This window comes from Biomphalaria glabrata, chromosome 1, assembly GCF_947242115.1.
Source record: "Biomphalaria glabrata chromosome 1, xgBioGlab47.1, whole genome shotgun sequence".
In the NCBI taxonomy this organism is placed as follows: Eukaryota; Metazoa; Mollusca; class Gastropoda; family Planorbidae; genus Biomphalaria; species Biomphalaria glabrata.
In genome coordinates this window covers 59,840,006-59,850,865 of record NC_074711.1, presented here as the reverse complement: position 1 = coordinate 59,850,865, position 10,860 = coordinate 59,840,006, and the positions used below count along the sequence as shown (strand labels likewise).

The 10,860-nt window shown below is 36.7% G+C and overlaps 1 protein-coding gene across 1 annotated transcript; it reads left to right on the top strand.

Annotated features, from left to right (window-relative positions):
* The first annotated feature begins 3,722 nt into the window (after nucleotides 1-3,722).
* LOC106073402 (collagen alpha-1(XII) chain-like) lies at nucleotides 3,723-10,150 on the top strand. The gene is made up of 8 exons (XM_056005088.1): nucleotides 3,723-3,880; nucleotides 4,420-4,659; nucleotides 5,136-5,349; nucleotides 5,476-5,631; nucleotides 5,821-6,102; nucleotides 6,889-7,055; nucleotides 7,658-8,096; nucleotides 8,837-10,150. The coding sequence occupies exons 1-8, from the start codon at nucleotides 3,833-3,835 to the stop codon at nucleotides 9,583-9,585; spliced, it is 2,295 nt and encodes a 764-aa protein (XP_055861063.1). The 5' UTR covers nucleotides 3,723-3,832; the 3' UTR covers nucleotides 9,586-10,150.
* Nucleotides 10,151-10,860: the final 710 nt, after the last annotated feature.

Below are 10,860 nucleotides of genomic sequence, written 5' to 3'. Positions count from 1 at the left end.
AGCCATGATAAGCCTTTCTTGTGTCATTGTGCTCCTGAGATAGCTTTTGATGAACTTGAGCTTTGAAAATGATCTCTCACATGACATAATGAAAGTGGCCCGAGTTAGCAGTATTCGGAGGAGGTTGCAAAGTTTGAGCACACGTAATTACCATATGAAGCCTGTTTCCTCAATATGTCTATTGGTGATTGTATTACTGTTTGTTGATGAAAAGTGCTCGTGCATCAATGACATCATTGAAAAAGCGATTTGCCATTTATTTCATCATACAAACAGGAAAAGTAGCACAGTTTGTCATAAGCGTGTCTTCATCTAACAGGTGTCTTCGTTCAAGAAGAAAACCAAAGGTATCCATTTTCTTTCCAGCCTTTGAAATCTGCCCTTCATCTCCATATGAAATCTGTCCAGCACTTCTGTCGCAACACGTTTGAATTGCATTTCTATTGACGGTCCTACATTAGAACTCAACTTCCCATCAAGTCTTTTCTTTCTTCTGGTTGTTTTGATTACAGGGAATCCATAGTATTCACTACCTTCTTTTGCTTTTTCGATGGATTGGGTTTTTGTCAGTTTCTCATCATTTTGCAGAAAGCATGAAAGGGTACTAATTTCCTTAGCAGCTTCCCATATATGCAGTCCAGACTTTTGTAGTTTTTTCTAAACTATATTAATTGGGCGCAAGAGCTTTGACCAGAATTCAAGATAGGCAAAAAATTCTTAATTTTCCACTGCATGAAGAAGATTCTGTGCTAATATTATATGGTATTACGTCATTGTTGGTTGTTTATGTTTTGTGCGCAAGCAAAAGGATTCAGAGAATACTAAAGTGGGAAAGATCCATATCTCGTTATGCTCGAGTATAGAAGTACTCCGATAAGTGGACTGCCGTATTCACCATCACAACTGCTGATGTGTAGAAGACTCAGGGACATCATTCCAACTGATCCCAAACTATTGAAACCATCGGTAGCTCAAAATGCAGAGACATTACTCAACGAACGACAGATGAAAAGCAAAGTGAAATACAATGCAAAAGCAAGACTACCTAAAGATTATTCTGTCGGAGAGTTCGTCTAGGTCAAACATGGCAGAAAGCAGTTGTCATAAAAAAAACATTCAGCACCCAGACCTTACACCATAAAGACAAACGGAAAAACATACAGAAGAAATCAACGCTTTTAGAATAAACGTTTCTGGGTACTATGATACCGATGGAGACAATGAACTGCAAACTGTTGGAACAAACGAAACAGACAGTTATAGACCAACGTCTAGAGAACTTGTTGTGACAGTCAAGACAACCTGAAGTGGACGAATTGTGAAAGTTCCTAGTTGACAGGGCCGGCCTTAGGCCAATGCAGCCTATGTGGTGGCAGTGGGCCCCGCGCTTTCATAGGACCCGCGCTAATTCTAAGTTTGCATTATTAAATTAAACCATTATAATGTATATAAAATAACAGGGTTTTCGCGACCTCCTGATTTTCCAGGGCCTCCAAGAAATCTCATGAAAAGGCAAAATATACGATAAAGTCCTAAATTTTTTTTGAATTTATTCAAATCTCCTGAAGAATAGACGAAATTGACATTTTGGGGTGCATATAAATAAAAAGTGGCATTGCGAGCTTTCATTTGATAAAAAATTTATTGCAAAGACGAAAGTAGGCCTATTTTCTAATTCAAAAAAATACTATTGACATTATGCTCATCCCTACCCAGACTAGGCCCCGCGCGATCCGTTTCGCATAGGGCCCCGCAAATGCTAGGGCAGGCCCTGCTAGTAGATATCACTCTTAAGAACTTTAAAAGGAAGGGTGGGATAATAACTTCAAAAAGAAGGATGTGCTAATATTATATGATATTACGTCATTGTTTGTTGTTTATGTTTTGTGCGAAAGCAAAAGGATTAGATGGAAATAAAAATAGAGTTTCTATTGGATTGAGGAAAGATGAATAAAGGGGTAATAACTCGAGTGTGAAGTTTAATTCTGAAATTATAGACGCCAAACCCGAATAATGGACTATTCTAGCATTATTAAGAATAACTTTTGGATCTGTTATACTCGATTCTGTAAATTTCGCTTCAAGGTTAATTAGTGTAGCCATAAAATACTCGCCATTTAGATCTATTATTAGTAAAGGTAACAAGATACCTGGAATTCGCTGTATATCATGCAGTTTTATTCGTGGCAACAAAGTTTAAAATGTAAAACCAGCTTAGAGAAAAACTTTGATCTCTGTGGGAAAAAAATATTTTTAAAATGTCAACAAAGTCAACGTACTGATATAACTAGATCTAGGTTTAGTCTTTGTGATAAATTTAATCCTTAAATGTTGAAAAGAAAGACACCCGTTGACACTATTAGTCAATCAAATAATCAAGTAATTTATGTATTTACAAATAAATTTCGGACACCCATCTGGGGGATCCCCTAGGTGGTGGCCCGGGGGGATTTTAAAATTCTCCCCCCATCCCCCCCCCCCCCCCCTTAGTTACGCCACTGCACCCAGGCAGGTAAAAAGGCCGGTATGTATATTTTCAGAAAGAACATCAGAATGAAATTCTATCAAACTTAAATGACAAAGAAGAATGGAGAAAGAAGGTTGACAGATCTTGTGTGGTGCCCCAGCGGTCCAGCAGACCAAAGGATAGGTGAAAGTGAATGTGAAATTAAATTTGAACCTGGCCTATTTGATGTCTTATAATAAATATCTAATTAATCTAATTGTTTTGTATGTAAAGAGTCAATCTTTTATTCAAATCCTAAAAAAAAAAAAAGAATAAAACATTTTCGTAAAAAAAAATTACTATAGTACAGTTTTAAACATCAATTTGTGGTATTGCAATTCACAAGATAATATGAATACCTACTCGGTAATTGATGTTTCAAATTATGTCCAACTTATATGCTATATATACTAAATACATTTTTTTCTCAAAAAACGTTAACATTATTTTTGGGTAAACTTAGTCGTCCATGGGATAGAACTTACATATTGCGCGATTGCTTATATAAGACAAAAAATAATAGTATTTGTTACTATTAATAGTGAATAGTTGTAAAAGTGGTGTATTTTTATGAAAAAACTGCTTGCATAAGTGATTTAAAAATTAGATTTTTCGCTTTAAGAAAAGAAAAAAGTAGCTGTTGTATCAGAACTTTGAATGGACTAAAATATTATGATGTCAGATTTCCACTATCTTTTCAAGTTTACGAGATCTAAATGGGACGGACTGACGGCCAGACATTTCACACAAAACTAAAAGTGTCTTTTCCCCTTTCAGGGGCGGCAAAAATGAAATAAAACCAGAAAATGAGTACCCTAACCCTAACAACTTATTCTAAAAATAGCTCCAGGTAGTTCTAATAAAGATAAATATACAGCGGAGGCGCTAGGGAATCCTTGCTCCATACAACTGCCTATCATGCTAGATGCCTGCAGACTGAGTAACATTAGCTAGCCTATACTGCTCACTCTCCCCCACCCCACCCAATCAAGTTAGGATGCTTGAAGTTGGAGGCAAACAGACGGAGGCAGATGGAGGTGTTAACATTGAAAAAAGTCGACCTCTTTCCGAAAACAAAAAAATCTAGTTCACGCAAAGTGACGTCATAGTGCATACTTGACGCGTGAAGTAGTACACTGTATCTTAGAGTTGTTGACGTCGCGCCGCAACCAATCCCATTGAGAAAGTATTAAAGTGGGCGTCAGAATGGAGCTATCTATATATACTGGAGTGAGTCTTATTCAAACAACCAGAAGCTCACACACTTCATTGACTACCACAGTTTATAAGATACTACTGAGTGATCATTGACTGCATGTGACTGGAATGGGTATTATAATTTATTGCATTACAAGTTTGCTGTTACTTTCAAAGGTACGTTCCTTTTTAATAATGTCTTGCTATGGGCAATGATAAATTCATTATATTTATATATGTCAAGAACTAAAATTTTAACAGCATATACAATTATTTTTTTTTTCCTTTTTTTTTTATCATAAATATGTATATTCAGTTTCGCAAAAACGATGTTTGTTTGTTCTTTTTTTTTATAATACGAAATAGTTAATGAATATATTCTCATATATTATTTCTTACTATCCAATCCATTCTTACAAAGTAGAAAAAAAAAAGATTTTTTTTTTTCATTTTTATTTAGACACTCACACCGCACCATATGACATCACATTACAATTTCCCAAATTGTGTTCCGCAGAGCCCTAGTCTTTTGCGAGGTCTCAATTGGTGTTCCACAAACTATGAAATAATTAACTAGAACTCCACACGTAAAATAACCTCTCTTTAAAATAATCAAAAGTGTTCCGTTCAATACTCAGAATGTGCGAAGTGTTCCGTTGAAGAAATTGTTTATGAAATACAAATTTAAAGCTTTACATTATTTTCTTATTGTTCAGGTTTGCCAGAGCGTTCCAATCGACACGCCTGGCTTAAGGTGTGACCAGCCGGCAGACATCATCTTTGTGGTGGACACCTCATCGTCCATATGGCCGGAGGATTTCAACAACCACGTAAAGACATTCCTTAAGGAGATCATCTCTTCCTTTAACATCGGTCAAGGGCCGCTAGATTCCAGAGTCGGAGTCCTTTTGTTTGGGAATGCAGAGTACCTACAGTTTTATCTAAACAAACACAAGGTAAATATTTGTAAATAATAGATATGGCGCGGTGGCTGAACGGTTAAGCGCTTGGCTTCCGAACCTTGGGTCCTGGGTTCGAATTTCGGTGAAGACTGGGATTTTGAATCTCGGAATTATTAGGGCGCCCCTGAGTTCACCCAACTCTAATAGGTACCTGACTTTAGTTGGGGAAAGTAAAGGCGATTGTTCGGTGTTCTGGCCACATGCCCGTTAACAGTTGTCCAAAGAAATAGATGACCATAACATCATTTGCCCTATAGATCGACAGGTCTGAAAAGGGAGCTTTACTCTTACTTTTTTAGTATAAGAGATGTATTATTTGGTATAGAATACAAAATGGCATCATAGATCCATATAATATAATACTTATCTATGATTGCATGCTCGAAATAAAAAGAAAAATAAAAGACTGAAATGTTGGAAACAAAATAACGATTAGCACAAAGTCACTGAGATTTTAAATTGTTTTTCAGACTGTTAACGACACACTGAAAGCAATTGATGCTATCAGATACAGAGGAGGGGATACCTACACCCACAGAGCCCTGGAGTATACCGCAAAGTGGATGCTGAACCCTATCTACGGAGCGAGACCAGACGTGGCCAAGATCGTCATTGTCCTGACCGATGGAAAGTCTGTCAACACCAAAAAAACCTTGGCGGCGGCACAAGTTATTAAGGACAAAGGTAATAATACATAAATGGCTTTCGTGAGTACTGTACTTCAGTTTCAATATTACGTTATATAGAGATGTGTATAAATATTTTAAAAACTCTATTTAGACGTTGATATTTTGAATACTTTTTTTTTAGGTGTTGATATTTTTGCTGTTGGCGTCGGAAGGGGCGTAGACTATAAGGAACTTAACGGCATGGCCACCGCTCCCAATCAGCATTACGTCTTTCAAGTCACAGATTTTGGAGGCTTGAGCAGCATCAAGAAGAGTTTCACGAAGACTACTTGTGAAGGTACGCCACTGCACCTCTAGATCTCGTATTAGGAAGCATTTCTTTAATGAATGGTATTTGATATCTAGTTACAAGGTTAGGAAGACTTTAATGCCTAAAGACGTTAATGCCTAAAGACTTTAATGCCTAAAGATGTTAATGCCTAAATACGTTAATGCCTAATTTTAAATTTCGTTTACCATTCAACAGCTTTGTCAACAACAGCGAAAACAACCATTTCAACAACAACCCCCACAACCACTACTACGACAACCAGCACGACCCCAACTACTACCACCACAACGCCATCGACGACAACTACAACAACAACTACTACAACCACACCAACTACTACATCCACTCCGACTACTACAACCACAACCCCGACTACCACAACGACTTCAACACCAAGCACCACAAGCACCACCACAAGTACTACTTTAACTACGTCCACTAGTACCAGCACAACAACGGACTATCCAAAAGATGAAGGTACGACCACAGTTTGTATCTCTTTAATGTAACTTCTACACAAATTATTTTAGTTTTGAAATGATCAAATAATGCTACAAATGTGGATTGGATTCTCATTCATTATTTCATTCTTTAATTTCCTTTTTCAATAACCTAGTCTGTACTTTCTTTTATTTCGTTTTTTATTTTTGTTTTTAAACTCTCTCTATGTGCTAGACACACTTTCTAACGTTGTCAGTGTCTTCAAAAAGAAGACGGATCCAATAAGACATTCTATAAATATTTTAACTAACCGTTCTGAGTTTATACTTATTTGAATTAGTCTATTGAACCTCATAGTTGACGGAAGTAAAGCCATTGCTGCTTTTTATGTTCAAAGTTCAATGACTAAACTTTTATCACTATTATTTTCAAAAAATGATTTTGTTTTGCGCATATTTTAAGCAATAGTTCGTTCTACTCCAGTCCCTTTTTATAATAATGTAAGGGGGTTAACTGGAAGAATGTTTCCGCGCTGACTTTAGGCATTCAGTAAAAACAACTTAGCTCTATTCGGGATTCAATCTTAAGGCCCCTATTTAGATAGACGAGTGGTTTATGCCCCTTGGCCAGGCATATTACAAACTACCAAAAAGTATAACAGCATTAAGGTTACGTTTGACACACGTGTGTATGCACGATTTGTAAATGTATAGTGTACATACAACTTTTTTTTGTTGTTCTGTTCCAACTTAAGCCTTCCAACTTTGCGCATACAATTAAACAATCTATCATGTGCTTATTGTTGTCTCTGGTTTTGTGCAGCTTGTCAAGGTAAAGCAGCTGACATCTACTTCCTGCTGGACTCCTCTTCGTCGGTCTGGATCGTCCATTTCAACGATCAAGTTCTCCCTTTCGTCAGAGATCTCGTCTCGTCCTTCCACATCTCGCCTCTTCACACGAGAATAGGATTGGTCACGTTTTCCGACAAAGTAAGACATTTTTTTTTCAACTTTGCTTTTTTACTTCACCCAATTAGATGCTAAAAGCAATTTTGTATTTTAATTAATTGCTCAATATGTTAACTATAAATCACGAAACATTTACATAGTTTAGAAATGCAATTAATTTTAGAACACTAACCTATACAATCTGAATGTCACATTTTGTGTTTAATAATTATATTGGAGATATTTATAAAATGGAGGCACTTTCTTAGATAGAAAGCTTGTTGATGTACTTGTATCTGTAAACAATACGGAAATATTGATCAACTATCAACTTGAGAAGCATATAATAATTGTATGCACTTTTTAAACATTTAGACTGAAAGAACAGATAATTGTAAGAGTCACCCATAAATAATTAACTTAGGTTTTTGATCTGGAGGGGTTTTGTAAGAGAAAGAGGTTTCTATTTTATGTAAACAGTAAGGTATAAGACTTAATAGGGGAACCGCTTTGTTTTATATTCAAATGTAACATAATACCAGATATATTTTAGTTACTAAAAGATGGCATGCAATACTGATGATGGAGTCTTTGCAACTTTATTATTACAAACAGTGCTAATAATATTCTAATTTTTACTTCAGATAAATCCAGAATTCAATCTGTCTGCATTCTCTGACCGGAAGTCACTTCTAGCTTCAATTCAGCCTGAGCATGTTGAATACTTGAGTGGTCAGACCAACACAGGGGAAGCAATCAAGTACGTAACTGATATCGGGTTCGGTCCCTCTGAAGTCAGGGAAGGAGTCACTAAGATCATTATTACTGTGACCGACGGGCAGTCTCAGATCCCCGAGTTTACTGCCAATGCTGCTGCTGAGGCCAAGAAGAAGGGTGTCATAATGTTTGCGGTAGGTGTTGGCAAGCTTGTCGACGAAATGGAGCTGACGGCCATCTCCAGTGACCCGGATAAGGACTTTGTCTTCCACGTAGACAACTTTAACGCACTGTCTTCCATAACTGAACTGATCGCTAGCAGAACTTGTGACTCGATAGGCAAGGAATACCCTCATGACTCTAAACGTAAGTGTCCATCATTTAAATAAGTTATCTATGTCTTATAGGTCTTAACAGCTGAAATACTTAAAAGTAAAGTAGCAATTATACATATAATACTGAACCATCATCTTCCAATCCAAAAATCTAACCTTTTAAAATACTCAGAAAGACACAAAGATAAAGGCACATTCGATGTTCCCTATGCTAAGACAAATTTGTAAAAATACTCCTTCTTCCCTAGTGCTATTAGATCATGGAATGGGTTGCCTGAGTCAGCCAGGAAAACCAGTGACTTGACAGAATTTAAGTCATCGATTAACATTTTTGACTTGATTGACCCAGGAAGACGCGTAGGACGTAATATTCTTCTTTTTTGAAGTAACGTCTGTATTTAATAAGATAAGAAATACATAGGTTTGGGGTTCGAATCTTGAGCTATTTGATTTGGCAAGATGAGTAGTATGGGGATATGTGCCAACGTTTCTAATAGCGTGTAGTCATCAAGTCAAATACCAATTTAGAAACGTTCTTGCTAATGGGAAAATCTGGAAAAAGTTTTTAATATCGATCTCTATCGTTCATATAAAGCTCGAGCTCAATACCTCTATTTATAAATTCCTTGTCTCCTTTTCTAAATCGAACTGAAGTTAATTTATAGTTGCAAAATATGACAGTATTATCTAATAAGCAACATCTGTATTTACTTTTTCAATAATATTTTAAATTTCCAATATTGAATCATTGTGTTTCTTTTTTTCTTCCAGAATGTTCTGAAGCTCCCAGCAACATTGTATTCGTGTACGAATATTTCCCCTCGGTTTCAATGTCGAAGATCATTCTGGACGACCTCGTCAGCAAGTTCTCACAGGAAGTTAGCTACGTTTCTACTGAAGTCAAGATTGGAACTCTAACCCAGCCCTGTATCGGGGAAGGCGTGTCCCTTTTGGGAATAAAAAAATTCCGACAAGCTCTTGCTGCCGTGCGTGAAGGCTACGACACTGGTTATTCCGGACTGATGAGCAGGCTTAGAGGCGAAGTGTTCCTCAAAGTTTCCAGAGAGACCAGGAATGTGGCTGTATTAGTCATCACTCCAGCCATTAGCGACTGGGAGTCTGTTGCCTTGCAAGCTAAACAGCTGAAAGATATGGGAGTGACCATATTTTTAGTAGTTATTGGTGACATCAAACAGAAAATGCTTGAAAACTTGGCGTCTGCTCCAGTAGAAGATCACGTGATCAAAGTCAAACATTACAATCAACTGAAATATGCTACTTTGGATGTTTCAAATATCGTATGCGGTATACCGGAAATCCAAAAGCCTATCATTGCAGGTTCAAAAGACTCACCAAAGGGATCCGTCTCGTCACTGAAAGTAGAAATATCTTCAGAAAATAATAAGATAGATGTTACAACAGTCAAAGTCAATACAGACAACAAAGTTGGCATTAACTTGAGTAATGACCTATCAACTAGCTCTCTCGATCACGACTATGCTTATGTTGAACCGAACTAATTGTGTAGAAGGTCAATACAAACAAAAGCCATTCCTTTTCCTTTGTTCTTACAATTGTTTTTTTTTTTACATTTTAAAACAATTTCTAAAACAATGTCTATGTCTAGTCTGCAAATTTTTAAACACTGTCTGAAAAATGCGAAATACTGCGTGATGTTAGAAAGTGTGTGATAGATGCAAGATACTGTGGGAAGGATATTTGCCTCTGATTGATAATTACCAATGTTCTGTCGGTTGTGAGAAATAATGAACACATTCTATACATGTGTAAGGCTGGGCCTATACTTATTACATGTTTACACTTGCCCTAGCTATTTATGGAGAATGCCACTGGATGGCTAAGGATACAAAACATTTTTTACATAATGCTATGATATTCTTAATTATTTGCTGATTAACAAATTTTTCTTCAGTACATATTCCAGAATTATACAGATTTCTGTTTTATGTTTTTATATTTAATAAAATTATTTCTATGTACATTAATTATTTTCTTTATACATTAAACATTTTTTTTTTGGAGATTTTATGCTCAAAAAGTTAATAAACTTACTTGAAACTAGAAGCTTGTCTTCATACTTTTGTTTTTGAACGTAACAATAGTGTCAAGTAATGTATGCGTCAAGGTTTCAAAAAATGTGATAATAAGGGCGATGAGTGAAGATATACTTCATCTTAAGTTTACTTTTGTGACTCTATTATTGAAATGTAGGTCATAGTGTGTGCTTATAGTGCACTTCAACCTTTTCATAATATCATTATTTCAACTTGTGGATTAAACATATTTTAATTACTGAAGTGTAATTCCCTTGTTTCACCATTTAAACCAGTGATTCCCAAAGTGGTCTATATAGAGCCCCAGGGGTCTACGAAGACTTCCAAGGGGTCTAGGAAAGTGAAAAAATAAATTGGGGGTCTATGAGATGTCCATGGGGGTCTACGATAGTGGATTTATGAATGAAAATTCATGAAAATACATGCGGCGAGGGCGGCCAAACCCTGATGACGGTGTTGGATCAAAGCAAACTGGAAGTCCAATACCTGATACATGGCAAGCCTTTCAACGCAAGGAAACCGACTCTTATAGGCACGTGGAATGTAAGAACTCTGAATCAATGCGGTAAACTGGCCCAACTTTTAAGAGAGTTTGACTCTTACCGGCTGGACATCCTTGGGATCTGCGAGATGCGGTGGACATCAAGTGGACAAATAATCAATGATGGCAAGACAATAATATACTCAGGACATGACAAGGAGCACATTGGTGGTGTAGGA

What these genes read in the sequence shown, in the direction of transcription:
- LOC106073402 (XM_056005088.1), top strand. Translation starts at nt 3,833, where the DNA reads ATGGGTATTATAATTTATTGCATTACAAGTTTGCTGTTACTTTCAAAG. An exon ending in TTTATCTAAACAAACACAAG is followed by an intron (nt 4,660 to 5,135) that starts GTAAATATTTGT and finishes ATTGTTTTTCAG; the next exon opens with ACTGTTAACGACACACTGAA. An exon ending in ATACCCTCATGACTCTAAAC is followed by an intron (nt 8,097 to 8,836) that starts GTAAGTGTCCAT and finishes TTTTTCTTCCAG; the next exon opens with AATGTTCTGAAGCTCCCAGC.